General features: G+C 47.0%; 1 protein-coding gene across 4 annotated transcripts in view; it reads left to right on the top strand.

Annotated features, from left to right (window-relative positions):
- The window catches only part of PAMR1 (peptidase domain containing associated with muscle regeneration 1), a 131,040-nt gene that overhangs the window by 56,371 nt on the left and 52,740 nt on the right, over positions 1-21,929 (top strand). Inside the window, exon 4 of one of the 4 annotated variants that reach the window (XM_036428422.2) lies at positions 340-462. The exons of 2 other annotated variants lie outside the window; for them this stretch is intronic. In XM_036428422.2, coding sequence (XP_036284315.1) covers positions 340-462 — 123 coding nt within the window. Of the gene's footprint in view, positions 1-339; positions 463-15,714; positions 15,977-21,929 lie in introns of those variants that run through there. One more of the 4 variants, XM_036428423.2, reaches the window with a different exon arrangement.

The following is a 21,929-nucleotide window of genomic DNA, read 5'->3' as shown; positions in this document are numbered from 1 at the left end:
AGAGATGAAAAAGTCAGGCCTAGATTCCAGGCTTCTTTACTCGAAATCCTGGTTCTCCACTCTTTGTAACCACTTTTTAATTCCCATTCCCAGAGGGAGGAAAATAGCTGTTATTCTACCTTGTCCTTTTACAAGGCTCTTTTCATTAGTTCTTAAAATAGGACTATGCTGATTTTCCAGTCTGAGCATCTGGCCTGTATTTTTGCTTCCAGGCCCCCTCCATTAACCACAAGAAACTATTTTCTTTACATTATGCTATTTTATTCCCTTGTCACTTTGGCTCTTATTTGTCATCAAGTTCCGAGTTTGAGAAGTGACCAGTTACTCTTTCTGTCACAGGTTTTCATTGGAGATCAAGTCCTGCTTCTAGAATGCGTTGGGGGAAGAGTTGGGGAAGATCATTCTCCATTTTTACCCAGGATTGTGGTTTCTCGTCCCGGATAAGACACTTGGAGCACAGCGGTTAGTTCTCTGCCCTTTCTCTCAGGAGACACATACTCTCTCTCTCACACACACACTCATGCATTCCTTTGATTTATCCTATTTGCTAGGCTGATGGAAATTACAGGCGCATATATATGAACGTGTATGTGTGTATGTTGGGGAGCAGGAGGCATGTCTCAGCCGAAAATTGAATTCAAACATGTCTCTAAAAAAGGTGGGGGGACCACCAGGAAGTGATTTGTGGGAGGCCCTCCCACCCTCTGGGAGGAAAAGGGGGGAGAGAACCCCATGAAGTCAGACTCAGATTGCCTCTGTGGGAAAGAATGAGGACCTACTTGTACCGTGGACTCTGACCCTTAGGGGCAGAAGCAGGTCCTTTTGAAGGTCCGGGGGACCTGGTATGACTGTGAGTGAGTGTGGGAGCGGACCATCACCTCACTTCAGGTGAACCAGGATCTTCTGGCACTTGGAGGCCCAGGAGCTGTAGGAGAGGCAGATAGCACCCTAGCATGGACATTGCCGGTGACTTAGTATCAGCAGCAGCTTCACAGCCACATTGTGTTCTCAGGGACTTTACCTGCTGGAACTGCGGGTGAGTGGGTGGGAGAAGGGAGAAACCCAGCAGCTGCAATGGGATGCATTGTGTCTCTGGTAACTGACTGGTTTGTGAGCAGCTGGGAGACACCTCCAGGGGACACTAGGGACACCAGAGGCTGAGATCTCATGGGACACCCATGTCTTCCAAGATCCTATGGACAAAAGCCAGTGATGGATGAGCATGGCTATAATCGGTTACCTGTTTTGGGCCATAGACCAGGGAGACCTGAGAAATTCAGATCCATATAGAACAAACCACTGAAGTCAGAGGTGAGAGAAACCTTAGAGATCAGAGTCTAACCCTTCATTCTGCTGAAAGGAAGCGGAACGCAGGGAGAAAGGCAAGTTTTCAAGGGCAGAGAGCTAAGACGGAGAACTGAGTTCTAGCCTCGCTGTCTTTGGTGCCTAGGGAGTTTGGGGAACTTACATGTATCTGATATTTCCTGAAGACCACTAAGAGGCAAGCAGCCTACAGGTTGGGTGGGTTGCCACATATCCTGTGATTGAGGGACAGAAAAATGGCCAGCATGCCCAAAATGTTTCCTTACCGGGAAGGGAAAGTCCATAGTGACAACAAGAAAGGTGAGCAGATGCTGAAGTGGAGAAGGGGTGGAAGCAGAGGACAGTGACAAAAATGGGATCACTTCATATTTTAACTGAAGGCTCCTGGTCCATTTGCCCCCTCCAGGCAGGATTCCTGGGTTTCAAATGGCCTGATGTACCTTGGCCATGTGCTCAAAACTCCCCTTTCCCAGGACAGCCAATGTGCCCATCTGACCTCATGCTTAGGGTCTTAAGCCTTACTTCACTACACATACACAGCGGGGAAGAGGAGAGGAAGGAAAAAGAAATGAGAAAATGGGAGTGGAGTGAGGGTCAGTGCAGAGGAGGGGGACAAGCAGAGAGAAAGAGCAGGCATGAGCCATAAATTGCTTCCAGGGTGTAAGGAATCACAGACGCCCACCTTCCAGACCTCCTGGGGCCACTGTGTAATAGCATCCAGCCTCCTGGCTGCAGGTGGGCCTCTCACCTGACTCCCATTAGAGCTCCTTGCCTCTGGAAACCGGCATGATTTATGAATCCCTCTGGGCTCATGGCCAGGCAGCCACCCCTCACGCATCACATCCCAGCTGACCCCCAGTTGCCCTTCTTCTCGCACGTGGTGCAGCAGGTGGATTTGAATTTCTAATGACTGCAGACACCTGCGTTTCCCTGAGGCGCTCACCATGGTGATGGAGAACAGACTCGGGCCATACCCAGGAGGAAGAGCACCATGGAGGAAATATGAGATTCAGGCTTGTTGGAGGCATGGAATATCAGCGTGGACCCTGTTAGATTTCATTAACTGTTTACATTTCCCTGCTTGCATTCCACTGGTCACCTGCCTAGAAACACAAACCTTAAATGAGATCAGATTTTTCCAATGAAATATGATAAGAAAAAAGGGGTCCAATGCCAAATCACAGGTAAATTTGCCCAGTCCACCAGAGGGACATTCATGAGCAGCCCGGTGAGAATGTGGCCCTGGTCCAGCCTGACTTATGGTTGTCCAGAGGCCCTGGGAGGCCCACTGTGAAGGAGAAGGACTAACACAGGTTTACAGAGCCCAAGGGAAGTGGGAATAGTGTTGCATAGGCTTGGATTTATGGGGAGGTGGGGTTGCCTGCCAGATCCCTCCCAACCTTTGGAGAGTAGCACACTTCTCCTGGTTACGATTCTGTTGCAGCTCATGGAAACTCAAGATGGAAAGTTTGAGGCCCCTGATCAAGCCAGCAATGCAGAGGAAAGAGAAGACTTTGTTATAAGACCTAAATCCCTCAAGATGCAGCACAGTCCATGCTGCTTACCTCAAGTTGCTTAGTAAAGAGTAACCCCTTCATTCCCAAGGAGCGTTCCCAGGGATCAAGTCAGCCTAATCTGTGGTGCCAGCTCTTAGGGGCCAGCACTTCTCTGCTGCTGTTGCTTAAGAGGAAAAGTGGTCCTTGCTAAAAACTTTCTTGACTCTCCTTGTGAGTCTATTAAAAGAACGTTCCCCTCTACCCATAGTCTAGCCTATGACCTTAAAGGAGGTAATGTCTGTTCCTTTAAGTTCTTACTCCTCAAACTATAATACATAGTGTCATTGGCATCATTCGCATTATTTGGGCTCTTGTTAGAAATATAAAATCTCAGGTCCCTGGCCCAGTCCTACTAGATCAGAATAGAGCCATATCAGGGGCTCTGGGTTGGGCCTTGTTGCCTGCAGGCTATTTGGAGGTGGTGGTGGTTGATTGGCTCAGTAAGCAGCAGTCCGGGCTGTTGTGTTATGTGACCTCTATTTCTGCTAACATTGCCATTCTGTTCATGTGCCCCTCATGTCAGGTTTGGGTAGCTGATTGCAAATACTGGCTAATGTCACCCAGCTGAGTCATTTTTGTCTACTTAGTGACTTTTTCTTGGTAGATGCTTTCTTGTCTACCATGATCACGTTTTTTGGTCACTGCCATAGTGCTCACTGCCATATGCCTAGCCACATGCCTATACTGTAGGCTGCCTTGTCTCTCCTCATTTAGTCCTTTTCATTTCAGACTCCTGACCAGCTGGTGAGGCCAATCACCACTGCCCACGAGTTACATATGTTCTCACTTCAGGCCACTTTTCCTTCCACACAAAGCAGATGACTTGGTGCACCACTCAGAGCTCTACCCACTGGAAGGACTTTCCATAGCTCCGTCATTCAAGTCTGCTCTCTGATGTACCCACCATCCACTTCCAGCTGAGCTCACACTCCGAGATGTTCCATGTGGGAGACTTCTCCTTCAGCTTGTTGTATTGGTAAACGCCCCTCACAATGGCTGTAGGTGCAAGTGGAGAGAGGGGCACTGGACAGCCATGGAGTATAAGAGTCTGGGGTTCCTACTCATGAAGCCTGATCGTGCCCTCTGATTCTGCTTGGGATCCATGCTGGATATACAGTGTTACCTTAGGATGGCCTGCTATGGTCCTGTGTAACCTTTTAACTTGCAGGGTCTGATAGAACTAAGCTTATGGTGGGCAATTTTATATTAAGTAGAGGCCTGTTGCATGAAATTTGTGCATGGGTGCATTCCCTAGGCCTAATTGGTGATTAAAGCATGAGTAATCTGATGTGGAAAGGCAGGTCCCAGCTGACCTCTAGGCCCTGGGCCCCTGGGCTCCCATGCACCCCCTTTGCCTGATTCATTGGGCCCTGTCCAGCTCCCTCAAGGCCTGGAGCCTAGTGGCGGCCCCGCCCCCACCTCCCACCCCTGATTGCTATCTGCGGGGTGATGGATGGGGTGATCAGGCCCTACTCCCACCTGCATTGGCCTGGCACTGCCTGCTCACCTACTCCACCATCCAGGTGTGGTCCATTAGGGCCCACCCACTGCCAGGGCTGTGTTGCCAACACCTGCTATGTTCCGTGCCACCCCCTGGTGGTCAGTGCACGTAATAGCAAGCAATTGAACTCCCAGTTGAATTCTTGGTCAGGGGACAATTTTCATATTAGGCTTTTATTATATAGGATAGTCATTTGATACCACAGAATCAAATATCCCATGTCCATGAGGGCCCAATAACACTCTAGGGTATGTTCCTCAAAAGCAAATGCTATAGATAACATGGCCTTGGTCTAGAAACCCAGAGGTCTATGTTGTGATTCTCCCATTGGAGCTTGATATAAGATCCCTACTGCATCCTTTCCCACCAGTGACATCTCCAACACCAGGTGGCCTGGTGGGTCATGTGCTTCAAGTGGCAGAGCTATTTGAGAGCACATTTGGAGGTTCTAGCATGAGAGCACAGCTACCCTTTGAAGACCAATACTCTCCTCTTGGGGGAAGGGTGTCCTCTTTGACCCACCATACAGATTTGGGAGAATGCACATGGATCAGTGAGGAAGGAGAGGAACACTCGCTTAGTCAGCCAGATCAGCCTAATTCAACCCTGGTGATCAATGGGGTGACAAATGTCACAGCCAGATCACCCTTACATCTACAGCAGAGCTATTTGTACCATTGCCTGGACTGACTGCAGATCCCTTTCTTGTTCCAGGCCCCATACAAAGCCGGCTACCTTTCAGATTTCCTGGCATATGGGCTGGAATAGTATTGCTAGGTGTTGACTGTGCTGTCTCCAGAATCCAACCCAGGGAGGCCTGACAGACATCATATTTCATTCTTGGTGGTAGCGATGAAAAATGCAGCAATATGTCTTTCATTTTGGGCAGTATTTCTCAGCATGCCTCTGATCTCTAGACCCCTGAAAACTTTAGCAATGTGCTCTTCGTTGGGATTATCTCCCACCATCTGAAGTGAGATGCTTTCCCAACACCTCCAGTGTGCTAGCTAGCTCTTACTGTCCCTGTTCTGTCACTGATGTAATGACTCAATGTGATATTCTGCAGGATGTCCAGATGGTCCAGATTTCTTCTGATTACACTGTGATGGCAGGAAAATTAACAGAGACCTAGGACAGTACTATAAATTATTGTTCATTCCACATGAATGTGAATTGTTTCTGAGTCTCTTCTCTGATGTTAATCTGCTCTAGCAAAGATACCATGAATGACACGACAGCCATATTGGAACTACTTCTTAGTTGAGCATGTGATTGTCTTCTGCCATTTTACCAGTAGTCATCAGGTTTCTGCAGGGACCTGATTGGTGAATTAAATTAGAATATGGAGATATGAAAAAAGCCATCACCACTGCATCATAAAGATTCTTAAGGGTGGCATTAATCTCCACCATTCCCCAGGAATGTGATATGGTTTTTGATTCACTACCTTGGGAAGAGAAAGACAGTTTCAGAGGTTTTATTCATCTTTTCTATTATGATGAGCAAGGAGCTCATGTAGGAGCTCATGTATGTTAATCCCAATTATTTATTTGGAGCCCAGAAAAACAATCACTGGGTGGGTGTATGGCCTCACTGGATCCATTGTAACTTGGCATTTGGCCAGGACTCAATTTATTAACTTGCTCTCATATGCCTCTAACAGGTGGGCATGATGCCATTTTAGGTCTCTAGGTATCGATGTCATTTGTGTCCAGTAATCCTCAGGATGTATGGGTGTTTCTCTCTCCTCAGTCCACAGTCATCTGGTTAAGATATGTCTCCAGAACCCAATCCAACCCAGGGAGGCCTGACAGACATCATATTTCATTCTTAGAGGTAGTGATGAAAGGTGCATGTCTTTGTATGTCTTTTTAGGGAAATGTCAAAGGAATCATTATAATACTAGAGGCCCAGTGCAGAAATTTGTGAACTTGAGGGGGGGTCCCTCAGCCCGCATGCACCCTTTCCAATCTGGGACCCCTCAGGGGATGTCCGACTCACAATTCAGGACTGCTGGCTCTTAACCATTCACCTGCCTGCCTGCCTGCCTGATCACCCCTTAACTTTTCCCCTGCCAGCCTTATTGACACCTAACTGCTTCCCTGCCAGCCCAATCACCCCCAACTGCCTTCCCCTACCAGCCTGATCACCCTCAACTGCCCTCCCCTGCAGGCCTGGTCCCCCCTAACTGCCCTCCTTACCCACCATCTTGTGACAACATGGGGGCACCCATCTTGTGATGACATGGGGGTGACCATCTTTGTGAGGGTGTGAGGGTCAATTTGCATATTACCTCTTTATTATATAGGATATACTTGCCATGATGTTGCTGTTCTTCCTTTTGGGGACCCATTTGTCTCTGTAGCCAACAAGTTCTTGGTATGAAAACTGGCTCAGATCTAGGAATTGAGCAAGGTTCATGACTTACTGTTGGGATTACCACCCTCAGCCTCCTGCTCATCCATTCTTGCTCTTTTTGATTGATTATATTAAGCAGCACCCTGCTTGTCTGCCTATCTGTTTTCTTCCTAGGGAGAGTGTGTTCTACTAACCACTTTACAACTCCTTAGGGTACGTAAACCCTCTGGAATATCCCTTCAAGTCATCTGATTGTGAGGGTAATTATAGGGCCCACCTTTTACGGTAGTTAAATACCATCTCCTGGACTCTATTTCTTCAAGTCTTCATCATTCCCTGGGCTATTAGTAGGCCAAGTCCTGTGACATATCTCCTACAGTCAACCCTAGCCTGTAGGAAAGCCACCACTGAATGGCTTAGCGATCAGCATATTCCTGATGGCCTTGATGAACAGTGTGCTCTCTGTGTCCTTCCATGAAACACAATCTCTGATGGATCTTACATAATATAGCCATCCAATCCAGTGTGCCTACTTCCATGCACCATTTAATCCCACCATCTCTGTGCCATCTTGGGCATTTCCACTTGGATCAGCATGGGCTATTGCTTTCTCCAAGTTTCTAAGAGTTACCTAGCAGCAAACTTGCACATACCCTAGATTTCTTGCTAGGGTGTATAGCTCATGTCTCTAAAGAATACTCCCAAGTAAATGAACTCTTGCTGATCCATTCTTACTTCTGTACTCCTTGATCAAGCACACTCAAAATCCAATTCCTCCTGCTGGAACATACTAATGTGTTCTTGCAGCTTCATTGGGGATTGTTTCTTTCTTTCCTGATCAGAGCCAGAACTTCCTAAACTGAGATTAGGCTGGGACTTAACTCTCTTTACTGGCCTGGCAGGCAGGACAAATTTGGGAGGAAGTCTTGAGGAGGACACTTGCTCTCTTTAAGTGGAGAGATCCGTGCTGTATCTCCCCATGGAAACCAGTTATAGTTCTTAATAGAGACAGGTGAGCCCTCTCAGTAGGGAAGATTCAGGAAAGTCAATGGAACCACAAGGTTTGTGGGAATTCATCCAGATGACTCAGTCTCATGTTCAGGAGTTTAAGTTTTTCTAGCCAAGGCACTGGTTTTAGCATAGTAGGTATTCAACACTCATTGAAGCCTGTGACTATAAATATCAGAATCTGAGTTTGCTCCTCCATTGTGTCCACACTACTTCTGCAGGAGTGACCAAAGAGATCCCCTGGCTTTCACACTTGGTTTTATTGTCCTTAGTTTCTTATTATGCCTCTGTAGGGCAGCAATCCAACTTAGTACCCAGCTATTTCATTGTCCTTATATGTGTTCTTTCTCCATAATGTTCAAAGGCATTTTCCTCCACCAGGCTATTCTTTTAAGTAGCCATCTGTGAAGTTTTTATTCATTGGGTTGCCACCTTGTGACAGGAATTATCTGTACTCCAAATACCATTTGTGAAGGTGTCTCCCTTGCCAGCTTTGTGTTGGTGATCCCAAACCCAAACTCTTTCTTATCACCGCTTCTTTTTTATCATTCTTGGTACCAGTTGTGTTGGTTGGTTCCATCAAGTAGAGTTAGAAGTGCAAGACCTAATTATTGGTGGTAAAGTCTGTGAAAAATGAACGGGAGAGAGAGAGCAAGAGTAGGCGGCTAGGGCCTTCAGACTGCTACCACGCAGGCCTGACACTGTGAGAAGCAGAGGGTCACAAAGCAGGATTAGATTGGAGATGTCAGACTGGATTGGAGGATTGGAACAGGAGGAGTTCTAGTGCAAATATTACCTATAGAGGAGTCCTGCGCTTGGTAGAAATGACTAGTCTCCTTAATGGCCCCTCTCTGACTGGGAGTATCATGCCTTTTGCTCACATGCTGGAATTAGGTCATTTCTGGGTCGGCTCAGAGGGTCCACACATATCCTCAAATTGCAAGCAAAAATCAGGATGTGTTTATTTATGTATGCCCATAGCTTTTGACTAGACTCTCAAAGGATTTCCCGATGCCCCAAAATCCTGTGGCATTGAAATGAACTCATTTGATCAACCCATTTTCTCCTGGCCCCTTTCATGTGCCCATGTTTAAGAAGTTGTTTATATATTTGCGTGGCAGCTATATTGGCCTCTTTGTGTTCCTTACATGCACTCAGCTCATTTGCAGCTCACAGCCTTTGCATTAGCTGTTCTCTCTGCCTGGAACACCCTTCCCTCAGAGGCTCCTATGGAACTTTACTTCAGGTCTCAGTGTAGATGTCACCTTCCTAGAGAGGCCTGCCCTGATTCCATAAACTGAAGTACCTCCCTCAGCCACTCTCTAGCAGACTTCTGTTTCACTGCTAGCCTAGCACTCTCACCACCTGGTCCTTCCTTCTTGATTTGTTTATTACAGATCTTTGCCCAGAAGTAACATATGCTCCATGCAAACAGGAATCATTGTCTTGTTCATTATGGCCCCTTATTGCCAACAATGTGAGTGGCACATGAGAAATACAATATTTTCTCATGTTAAAGAATAAATGCTTGTCTTCTCTATTGAAAGATAATTTTCTAAATGCTCCCCTCTTACATCTCCTTGTAGCTACTTCTTTATAGCACCATAAAATATAGATATAATTATAAGCAATCCAAACATATAAAAAATTCCAGAGAAAAGATATGAATACACTTGCCTCAAAGGTAAATAGATGCTAACATTTTGCTTCAATTTCTCCTTTGCTTATTTTATATTTTAGCTAAAATTTATTATCCCATATTTTGGATCTGGGTATTTAACACTACTGTTGAGCCAGGGATTCTAGAGGCACCCTACCTATGGACTTGTTGCTCTATTAGGGGTGTCGAACTCAATCAGAGAAGGGGCCAAAATCTAAAATCCAGCCTAAATCGCGGGCCGAATGGTTTACTGAACAGTCATAAACTGTCATTGTGATGGAAATGCAGCGGAGTGCAGTGATGACAGCGCAGTGCGGGCCACATTGCAAGGCCTGGCGGGACGGATTCGGCCCGCGGGCCTTGTGTTTGACACATGTGCTCTATATGATAATAAAATTCCTTATTGTTCCAGCCCCAGGAATTGGGTTTGTTGTTACGTACAGCTGAAAGTCTTCTCCCTGTGTTAGCCACATTTCTCACTGCGTTGGATTTTAAACTGTGGCCGACTAGCAGTTTTCGTCTGGCTGCCTGTTTACCAAGGTACAGACAGTTTTATTGCCTTCTCTAACTCAGATTGCCCAATTCAGAAATTTTTTGTATTAGTAATTTATTTCTGTGTAACAAATGTAACAGCTTAAAACAACACAGTTGATCATCTCACCCATTTCCTGTGGGCCAGGAACCTGGGCGCAGCTGGGCTGGTGGCTCTGGCTGGGCCACTCACATGACGCTGTAGTCAAGTTGCAGGCTGGGGCCATAGCCATCGGAAGGGCAGAGGAATGTGCTCCCATGCTCATCCTTAGGATTGTCATCAGGAGCCTCAGTTCCTTTCCACGTGAGACTCTCCCTGGGGCTGTTCATGCAGCATGGTAGCTGGCTGCTCCGAGGGTGGGGAATGAGAGAGAGAGAGAGAGAGAAAGAGAGAGAGAGAGAGGGAGAAGGAGATGCCACCACGCACTCCCCAATATCCACCTGGTTATCAACTGGGAGTCATATCTGATTGCTCCCTCATTGCTGTGTCCCATGGACACCATAACCACTGACCCTCATTTTTTACCTCCTCAGTGCCTCTCACATCACGCCACTTCTCTCCATTCTATTGGATGGATGCAGGGTGCAGAGAGAGCTGAGTCTGAGGACAAATCGGACTCTGAAGCTGCCACTTCCTCAGGGAAGCTTTTCTGATGCTCAGACAAGATTGCTCCCTTCCTCCCATTCCATGCTCCTGGAACATTCTGTTCTCACTTGTGTTGCTCATCACACTTCCTCCTCAGTGTCTCAGTGCTGTCTTGTCTGCAAGTCCTCAAGCTGAGTCTGGGACACGTAAGTATTGTTCACAGCCACACTCTCAGGGTCTGAAAGGTGCCTGGCACATAGTAGATATGCAGGAAATTGTGCTTAATAAGCTAACGAATGGTTTTTACTTGGTAAGTCTTTTACTTTCTCCTTTAGCACATGGAAGGAGGTTGCATAGAAGGAGACCAGTTACTTTATATACAAACTAAAGGCCTGGTGCCCAAAAATTTGTGCATGGGTAGGGTCCCTAGGCCTGGCCAACGATTAGGGTTGATCTGTGGGGTGACTGGCGGGGTGATGAGAGGGGGGCCTGCTGGCACCACCTTAGCTGGCTTGGGGCCGGTGGGCTGGGGCAGCTCCTGCATTGAGCGCCTGCCCCTAGTGGTCAGTGCATATTATAGTGACTGGTCTTTCTGCCATTCAATCGATTTGCATATCATGCTTTCATTATATAGGATCTTATTTATCCCAGGGAACAGGTGGCAGGTTTGAAACAGTCAGTGCTGTGCAGGGGATTTTCTGGGCCCTGTGACAAACACCATCTTCTTAACCTAATTTTAGTCAAGATTCTCTGAGCCTTTATTCAAGTAGGCTTTGTCCTCAAGAATAAAAGTCTTGCTAAATCAGCTTAGTGAAAGTCCCCAATTATTGATGTCTGATTAACTTGATATCTGATGAAATTCTTGACACCGCACATCTCCTTGTTGATACCTGATCACCCTGGCCTGCCTTCATCAAGAATCTTATCAAATCAGTTCAGCCAGAATGCCCCCTTACCCTTAATGTTTTCTCTTAGTAATTTCCCACCCACTGGTCCCATCCTACTCCTTGGATATAAATTCCCACTTTTCCTGATTGACTTCAGAATTAGGCCCAACATCATTTCCCTATCATAGCATACCATTGCAGTGGTTCCTTGACTAAAGTCTTCCTTACTGTCTTTAACTAGTGTCAGAATACATTTTTTTAATACCTGGGCAGGGTCCTCTCAATTTGTCTTCAAACAAATACACACTCTACCTAGACCTCCAACTGGAAACATAAATATACAAGGAAATGTATTTTTTCAGAGGTGCATCTGTTTCACTATAGGAACCTAACCTAACTTATATCACAGACCTAAGGAAAATGATACTTATTAAGTTTTATTTCAGTTAAATATCTGAAAGGAGGATTTTTGAAGAATTCTAAGATTATATATTTATTGATAGTTATAATAATAGTCAACATTGATTGAGCTGCCATATATATGCTAGCCGCATTTTAATCTTTTTACCAAAATTAAAAGGTAGTCCTTACCTCATTTTTACAGTTGAGGAAACAGAGGCTCCAAGAGGCCAATGAACATGCCCAAGTTCACACAGCTGGTGGGTTGTAGAGCTTTGATCCATACCGAAGTCTGTTGACTACAGTGTCTTTGGGCTACGGTACCTTGATGCCTTCTCATGGAGTTACTCTACTTTTTGTTTCCATCATCACACAAAATGGCTCAACTGCTTATAACTCTTAAGCTAGACACTTGGATTCTGGTCATATTTTTTTTTTTTTTTTTTTTTTTTTTTTTTTTTTTTTTTTTTTGCCAGTGTTCTTTGAAATGCTTTGCAGTTCAGTTGCAGAACTGACAATATCTTGTATTAAATTGAAGTTTATAAATATACATACGGAAGTCAAGCGCAGGTTTCCCCGAGTGATTCAGGAGCACATGGACGATGAAGGAGGAAGGCTCACTGGTTTCCAGCAATTTGCATGAAGGATGACCTAGAGCCAGAAGAATGTAGCCAGAGAAAGAACCACAGACACACATACCCCTTTGCCTGGCCCCCAGTGGAAAGAGAGTGGAGCTGAGCCAGACCTGGAGGCAGAACATTATTGCTTGTTGTGTAGGTGAACAGCCGGTATTTATTAGAGCTGGAGACTTCCCTGGTGGGGCCGGTTACAGCAGGCTCTGGTGGAAGGGCCCTTTGTCTTTCCACAGACCGACCCTTCTTCATCTCTGGCCTTGGTTGACTTGAACTTTGTGTTTTGTGTCGCTGATGGAAACCAAGCTTAATTGCCAGCAGTCTGGGATGCCTCTCAGGTTTGCAGACCAGCTCCACCCAGCTCTTTCCTCTGGCTCTCCCACTCACTGTATGGTAGCTTCTCAGTGGCTGATCGGTCCAAGTTATAACTTGAAGAATGGAGAGCTGTTAGTGTTTACAGGACAGCCTTCTCTGCTGTTTCTTTCTGTGTGTTCACATACAACCAGCCTTCCTGGTGACACTGAAAAAGGTACAGGTGTTGTTAAGTGCCTCTTCCTTTCATGAAAAAATTAGTGGGTAGTGTGACTTGTAATTAAATGAGTGGCCTGACTTCATCTATTACTGCCAACTGTGGTATTGATTTTAAGTAAATAATTCTTATTTCCAGGTATCATTCCCTACACCTGTATGACACTTTGCTTTTTAAAGCCACAGCCTCTCTAGTGACTTATTTCTCCCAGAAGTGGGTGGAGAAGATAATGGCAGGAGGGAGAGATAGTCATAATAAAAATAGCTAACGTTTACTGCATGTGTAGGCACTATTGGAGCTCTTTATTCCTATTTGGGCAGGTACCATTATTCTTCCCACTTAACAGATGAAAAAACTAAGGCCATCATAAGAGAGATAACTGCCCAGGTTGCACAGGTAGTAAGTGGTCCAGCTAGATTCAACACTACGCAATGTGGTTCAGAGCAAGTGCTCTTAAGGTAGAAATATCAAAATGTGTGTGTGTGTGTGTGTGTGTGTGTGTGTGTGTGTGTGTGTGTGATTCTCCAAATATCCATTGTGCAGTTTATAGCCTAGACTCAATAATTATAAATGACTTTATCCAAATTCAACAAATATTTGGTCAAATTTGCAGTATCAATTTATGAAGTTCATTCATTAAAAAGTTGGGAGTTGCCTTGAAGAAGGCTATGACTCCCTCTTAGTCAAAAAAAAAAAAAAAAAAAAAAAAAAAAAAAAAAAAAAAAAAAAGCAAAATATTTACTTATAATTTCCAAAGGTTCAGATGCCCTCTAAAAACTCCCTCCCCATAGACTTCATGAAGCCCAAGTTAAGAACACCTGATTTAGAGCAATACTGAACTCTATTGGTATGAAAAGTTGAGTTGACCATGATGGGAGGAGAAGAAGCTAAATTGGTGCCGTGCTGCATAGCCTCTGGCAGACTGTGCCCTTCTCTGAAGTCCAGTGGCTTCCCTCATCCTCTAGCAGCCCCATTTTATTGTCAAGTTCAACAAGATGATGTCTTGAAGTCCCCAGGGAAAAGTGTCTCATTCCTTTTGGAAAATTCCCTTCTAGGTTCCAGAGCCCAAGGAAATTTGCAAACCCAAAGGAGTACAACTAACTAATAGGGACCAATGACTCCTGTGGGTAGGACAGTCCAGGAAGAGAAGTGAGGGCCTGGGTACTCATAAGCCTGAGGAGGCAAACACTTGGCACTGGGGACTTCCTCAGGGAGCAACCAGTCAGGTTCATCACCTGGGCCCCACCCTGATGGGTATAATCATTGCTGAAGGGATGAGGTTGCTGGATAGCAACTCAGGGAGGTCGGGCCCAATACCCACTTCTACACTGCCAATCCCCCATTAACTAAAGAATAAAATCCAATTCTGGGCCACACTCTTCCTCTTTTCCTGCTCTCTGCCACATCCAAACTAGACATATTGTCTATTCTTTCAAGTTGGCTTTTGTTTATAGCCTATATAATAAAAGCCGAATATGCAAATTGACTGTGGAATGACCAGTCGCTATGACGTGCACTGACCACCAGGGGGCAGACGCTCAATGCAGGAATTTTCCCCCAACTTGCAGGCCTCAGGCCAGCCATGGCGGGTGTGTGTGTGTGTGGGGAACATGGTGGGGGGAGGTGGAAGGGGGTTGCGATAGCCCCATGGTTGCCCCATAGAGGGAGGCAACTGGTGGCATCTGCAGGGCTGGAGCCGGCAAGCAGGCAGTGCCAGGCCAGCCAAAGCGGGTGCCAGTAGGAGCCCCCGAGTACCCCCCTGGTTGGTCCACAGATGGGTCCTGATTTCTAGCCAGGGTTAGGGACCCTACCCATGCACAAATTTTGTTCACTGGGCCTCTAGTACATGTATAAATCTTTAACTCACATTTAAAAAAAAAACAATTAAATGTTTTTATTGATTTTAGAAAGAGAGAAAGGGAGAGAAATAGAGCGTTAGAAACTTTGATGTGAGAGAGAAACATCCACTGGCTGCCTCCTGCACCTCCCTTACTGGAGATCGAGCTTGAAACCTGGGCATGTGCCCTGACTGGAAATCAAACTGGTGACCTCTTGGTTTCATGGGTTGATGTTCAACCACTGAGCCACACCATGATATATGTTGCCATGGATTCTTTTGGGAAAAGAATAAATATAAATTGTAATATAAGCTTGTAAACAATCATTACTTCCTAGTGCCCAACTTTAGTCTTTTCTTCTAGAAAGTTCTCCCTATCCCCCTCCATGGATTGAGACTCTACTCCCAGTCCCCAGGTCAAGCTCCCCCAGCTCAGGGAAACCTCCCCATTGCCCTGGGCCTGAATGACAGAAGGAATAGAGGTGGAGAGGATGTGTGTGTGGGTGGTCCCTTTTCTCCTTTCATCACCAGTGCCTCCTCCCGAAAGGACACTCACATGGCAGGCAGGGGAGCCTCCTTTCCCAGCCTACTGTGGGGGTGGGGATGGGGGCTGGGAGGAGGGAGTGGGTAGGGGCACACATGTTTGTGAGGCTTCCTGACTCACCTTAGCGGCCCCACAGCCCCGCCTACCTTTGCCCCATCCAGCCACCCAGACCTGCCAGCTGTCCTCCTCCCTCAACCTGGCCAGAGAGCCTCGTGGCATCTGGGCTGGTCTTCCTCTCCCCACCCCTCCCTACCCTCACCCACCCCTGCTTCCCTGCATCAGTCCCTTTCAGCCCAGCCTGAGTTTCCCAGCCACGTGGCCACACCTCCCTAGGCCCCGCAAGGGTTAAGGCAGCGAAGAGGAGAGGTTTGGGGCTGACGTTGAGCGCGCTCGCTGAAAGTGGTTCCCTCCGAAGAGGATGGGAGAGCCTGGCGAGCTGAAACCCGAGCTCCTGCTCCGCTGGGGCTTGGGGAGGTCCCTGTAAGAACCGCTGCCTGCCGGGCCCCCTTGGTCCCTCCCCAGCAGTCACTCGGGGCACTGGCCACAGGAACGATGGAGCTGGGCTGGTGGATGCAGTTGGGGCTCCCTTTCCTGCAGCTTCTGCTCATCTCATCCTTGCCAAGAGGTACCGTGAGTAGCCGGCAGGACGCCCCAGTTGGGAGGCATCTCCCTTCTGGGGTCTGGTGGGGCGTGGGCCTGGGGAGCCCCCATAGCTGGCGCTGCGGGTGGGCTGTGGGGTCTGGGCTGGTGCGCCTGCCTCCTTCCCGAGAATGTGACTTGGTTTTGTCATCCCAACTTGTGGGACTGAAACTGCCTCCCAAAGGGGTACCAGCTCCAGTTTTATCCATTTGTTTTATTTTGTCTTAGGTTTTTTTGTTTGTTTGTTTGTTTTTTATAGCATAAACTTACCTCCAGGAGTCTGTCCAGAATGAGTTACCCACTCTGACTGGCAAAAGTCAAGTTTCTCCTAGAAAGAGCCCCTGGGAGGGGAGTGGGAAGGAGAGAAGTGAACCGGCCAGCCAGGCGTGCCTCAAGGGCGTTCCTGCCGGTGGGCGTCCTGCTGGGTGAGCGCTTACTGTCACATCCCTTCAGGACAGATCCCATCCCATCGGGGAGGTTTCCTCGCTTGGCATCTGTATTTCCTTCTTGATAAGAGTGAGAAGGACGAGGAAAAAGCTGAGGTTAAAAGTGCACGTTGTTTCTGGGGACGCACAGTGTTTGTTTAGAAAGAGCTCTGGCTTCTCTGTTTTGTTTTTTCATGTGTCATTTTCGGAGCCACAAACCCACGTCCAATGGGCTCCCGGGCAAGTGCGGCTGAAACCAGACCCAGAGCTTCTGGGAGCCTCTGAAGCTGGAGCTGAAGCGAGGGGCTGGCAGGCTTGTTTTGTGACTGCTCACTGGCAGGCAGGGAAAGGGGGCTTCTCAGGAGCATCTGTTCTTACCATGGCTGGGGGTGGGAGGCGGGAGTCAGGAGGTAAGATGATGCCTCTTGCGGTGAGGCAGGTGGAAATGCACAGATGTGACAAAACAGGGCAGCTTGCACGGGAACAGGGAGTATGTGAGCTTTGCTGCTTCCCTTCTGTGCTGGTTACCTGTCACCTTCTGTGCTGGTTAGCTGTCACCTGTGCTGGTTAGCTGTCACCTTCTGTGCTGGTTAGTTGTCACCTGTGCTGGTTACCTGTCACCTGGGCTCTACCCATGAGTTGGGTGCTCCGTTGCTGCAATTAGCTGGCAGGTGTCCCGAGAGTGAACAAAAAGTCAGGATTCACGACAAAAGCCCCACTTGGGTAAATGCTGTCCACCTCCCCATAGACTGCCAGCTGCAGGTGACATGTTGGTGATTTCCTCTCAAGCTGGACAGAGGGTTTCATTTGAATCTTGTCTCATCTGGACTGAAGACCATAGTGAAGAAAGAAGGGGCCCATAAGGGGTCAATAACCCAGATCCTGGCCACACAGTAGGGTGATGGCTTCGCATGCAGACTGCTCCCTGCCCCACCTCTGCCTTTGGGAGCCTAACCTCCAGGCTTGGTGGCCCCAGGCCGGCTCCAGAAGAGTCTGGTTCCTACTGGGAGCACTAGGGCTCCGATCAGCACTCCCTCTGCTTTTCTCCTTTCTCTCTCTCTCTCTCCCTCTCTCTCTCTCTCTCTCTCTCTCTCTCTCTCTCTCTCTCTCTCTCTCTCTCAAGATAATGTGGCAGGTGAGATATCTCAAACCCATAAAACTTAAAAGAAAAAAAAAGAAATCTCAGCTACTTTTTTTCTTGCCCAGGATCTGGAAAACCCATTTGTTCCCTACCCGAGAATCTCTCTTACTTTCTGCTGTGGAAACCCTTCGGGGAGTGTGCGTGGATTCCTGGCAGCCGGGCTGTGGGCTGAACCACGGGGCAGCTTCTCCGTGTCTAGCAAGGATAGCTCAGCTGGTGAGCGTTCACATTGAGAGGGCAGGCGGAGGGACGGCCGGGCGAGGAGAAGGAAAATATTTCTTTAAGTAGTGAATGAGTCCCCTCCCTGCTGGAATCTAAATCTGGCCCCGGCAGAAGCCTGGAAGCCCAGCTCCTCTAATTGCTTTTCTAAAATGAGCGCTTGATGAAACGCAAGTCTCCTCTGGATGGCTCAGGGGATGTGATTGCTCATCGGCATGGGACACATGTCGGAGGACGAGAAGCCAAACATCAGGCCAAGCGATAACCCAACATAAATAGCATGTGAGGGAGAAACCCAACTCCGCTGACTTCACCAAATAGCAGCCGCTCTGCCAGCAGGATTCTGCCCAAGAGGAAAAACTCATTTAAAATATGTGACTCTTGGGAACGAAACCTTAATATGGATAACTCCATGAGCGTTGCTTCCAACAGACATTAGCTTGTGGAGGGGATGAAGCATGAAGGCAACGGGGGAGGATGATTTGAAGCCCAGCTATTCAGTGGGCAGGAGAAGGAGCCGACAGAGGGGATGTGGAAAGAAAGCAGGGGAAGGAGTGGCAAGAAAAATTAGATGTTGGTTTCTAATGGGATGTGTTAGCAAATTCCAAGGAGAGAGCTATGAAAATTGGGCCTTCTTGGCAGGGATGGCTTTCTGTGGGGACCATGCAGAGGGAGTTTCCCTGAGATATACTCTGAAAACTTCTGGCTTCTCCAGCAGGCAAATAATTGAATGGTGGGGTCATGGAGTTTGGGAGTTGGGAGTGACTTTAGAGATCATTTCATTTGAGTGCTTTGTTTTTTTGTTTTTATTTAAAAAAATATTTTTTTAATTTGATTTCAGAGAGGAAGGGAGAGTAAGAGAGAGAGATTGAAATATCAGTGATGAGAGAGAATCATTGATTGGCTGCCTCCTGCATGCCCCACACTGGGGATCGAGCCCACAATCCAGGCATGTGTCCTGACCGGGAATTGAACCATGGCCTCCTGGTTCATGGGTCAATGTTCAAACTACTGGGCTATGCCAGCTGGGCCTTTGGTTTGTCTTTTTTTCTTAGAGAATTTTTATGAGTTTATTTTCAGATTCAGAGGACAATGAGATTAAGCACCTATAAGGGTTGATGATGTGCCCCATCTTTGTTATTTCCAGTCCACCCCACTGAGGTAGTGCTTTGATTCTCCCTGTCTCACAAATGCGATTCAGAGAGGTTTCATGACCTACTCAAGAGCACATAGGCACGGTTCCTAAAGAAGTTACACATTTGATCCAGCAACTTCACTTCTGGGTATATACGCAAAAGAAGCGGAAGCAGGGACTTAAACTGATGTTTTACAATCAGTGTCCACAGCAGCATTATTACCAATAGCTTAAAAGGTGACAATCCAAAATGTCTATCCACAGGCAAACAAAAAATGGCATATACATGCAATGGAATATTATACAGTCCCCCAAACCGACGAAATTCTGACACATGCTATGACATGGATGAATCTTAAAGATATTATGCTAAGTGAAATAAGCCAGACATGAAGGGACAAAAACTGTATGATGCCACTTATATAAGGCTCTTAGCGTGGCCAGATTCATGAGAGTAAGTAAACAGTGGTTGCCAAGGGCTAGGAGAGGAGGTAATGAGGACTTACTGTTTAAATGGGCATATAGTTTCTACATGGGATCATAAAAGTTAGATGGCTAGTAGTGATGGTTGTGCAAGCCACTGAACTGCACACTTAAGAATGATTAGAATGGCAAGTGTTGTGTTATTTATATCTTCCCACAAAAATAATATCAAAAGAACACACAGCAGATGAGTGGATCCTGCAGCGATCCCTGGCTGTCCGGAGCTCCAGCTCACCTGGTACCTGGCTGACTTTAGCTCGCTCATCTAAAGGATCAGTTAATAATGCTGACACTCACCTAACCTTAGCAAGGCTTCAGGACACACATGGGGGTGGGAGGGGAGAGTCCTGGGGTGCTCCAGTTTTGGTCGCACTGTTGCTCCGTCTTGGCTGGCTGTGTGGCAAAGAGACGCTGTAGAGCTGAAGGTCTGGTCATGGGCAGCTTTCAGGCTAAGCAGTCTAAAGAAACATTGAGTAGGGCACAGTGTTAACAAATGTTTTGAACCTGAATGCTTTGAGGCAGGCTGGCTCCAATCTATGGCTTGACACCCAAGCTTCTCAACCCACCTATGTGTCCCTACTGACACTTGAGGTTTTGACCTCCATTCCTGAGAGGTACAAGGCAGAAAGGAAGAGTGAAGGGGGGTGGGGGGAGAGGTGGAAAGCCAGGTGCTGAATGAGGAGAAACACAAGTGTGTCAAAGCTCTTAAGGATTGAGTAGCTGACTGGTCTTTTTAAAAATAGGAACGTGTATATATTTTACACGTGCTAGTATGTGTTATGGGACATGATCTCACTTCTTTCTACAAGCTCCAACTCTTTGGTAAAATGTTTTACTCTCATGAATGTCCTTGGGAGTGAGCTTTTGATGAAAACCGAGACCAGGGCTGGATTTTATGTCTGGGTCTATAAGCGACAGACAAAGCATGGACATAGTTGCCTAGAAGCAGAGGTAACCCGGAGCATGTAAGTCCTTTGGAATATCTAGAAATTTCAGGAGGGCATTGGAATGCCACTGGCATGGGCTTCGTGTTTGACTGCAATTTGCTTACATCTGGCTAGACAGAAATGGCTGAGATGATGACGTCTGGGGGACCAAACGACTGGCCTTAAGTCTGAAAATTATTTCCATCTGCCCCACTGGGGGCGGCCAATCCTGACGCAAGAGAGAACTTGTCTACCTGGCTCCTCTGAGACCAGTTCTTGAAACTGCATTTGATTTGGGGAGGGGGGTGTGCAAATCGGGAAAAGTTCCATTTCGGTGATATATGAGGGACATTTGTGCTTGTTCCCCCCACATGGGGGAGGATCTGTCACCTTCACTAGGTGGATATTTGAAAGTCACAAGAGCCCAGATCTCCCTCCTCTTACTTTATGTTAAGGGGGAGGGAAATGCAATGTTTACAGTTTCTAGTTCCTGATTTCCAGGGCAGAGAACCCAGAGGTTAGCCAGAGCTTTGCAAGCTACCAGAGCAGTGGCAGAAAGTCTATCAGATTCCAAGCCTGGTTTATGTTTAAGGAATTCTGTTTGTCAGTCATCACATGTCCTAGGCATTAGGTTTCTAATGGAGAGGAAGAAGTAAAAGTGGAGGGAAAGCCAAGCATCATACCTGTAAACAAAACCACTCAAGGAAGGCAGAGTGTTGGCTGGAGATGTTTCACTCTCTTAACCTATGGGACTTACTACTGCTCCCCACTCAACCCTGGTCATAGTTATCAGCAAGACAGGTGCAGAGCCTATGTGGGTTGAGAGCAGAGTAAGAAGGGAGAGTTAGTAGGTTGAGAGTGAAGTAGGTAGGGGTAGGTAATAGGTTGAGAGTGAAATAGGTTGGGGTTGCACATCAAATTCTTCACCCTAGATTAGGGGTGTCGAACTCAATCAGAGAAGGGGCCAAAATCTAAAATCCAGCCTAAATCGCGGGCCGAATGGTTTACTGAACAGTCATAAACTGTCATTGTGATGGAAACGCAGCGGAGTGCAGTGATGACAGCACGGTGCGGGCCACATTGCAAGGCCTGGCGGGACGGATTTGGCCCGCGGGCCTTGTGTTTGACACATGTGCCCTAGATGGTGGAAACATCAATGATGGTATTCTCTTTGGCGGATGCTCCCATCCTATCTTACCTAAGGGACCCAATATGAAAGAATGTATTGAGTATGTGGTTAAAAACCAGGCCTTCTTCTCTATGCTTTATATGTATTTACTTAATCCTCTCAACAAACCTGGGTAGTAGTGTTATGATCCCCAGTTCACACATGAAGAGCTTAAGCAAAGAGGGGTTCAGTACTTGTCCAGGTCACATAGCTAAAGGTCATGTCTTGAACCCAGACAGTCTGACTTCATAGTTTATGCCCTTAAACACTACACAACACTACCACAGTAAGCAGTAGGTCCAACTAGAGTATTTTACCCAAATCATAAGAGACCATGACATTAGTGAAGAAATCCATTCATCCCTTGGACAGTCCAAGTGCTCAAAATGGCCCAAGCAAGGTCATGGGCTCACCAGAGGCAGAGTGGGTGTGGGAGAAAGGA

This window comes from Pipistrellus kuhlii, unplaced genomic scaffold (assembly GCF_014108245.1).
Source record: "Pipistrellus kuhlii isolate mPipKuh1 unplaced genomic scaffold, mPipKuh1.p scaffold_m20_p_9, whole genome shotgun sequence".
Taxonomy (NCBI): Eukaryota; Metazoa; Chordata; class Mammalia; order Chiroptera; family Vespertilionidae; genus Pipistrellus; species Pipistrellus kuhlii.
This window is presented reverse-complemented; position numbering and strand designations above follow the sequence as displayed.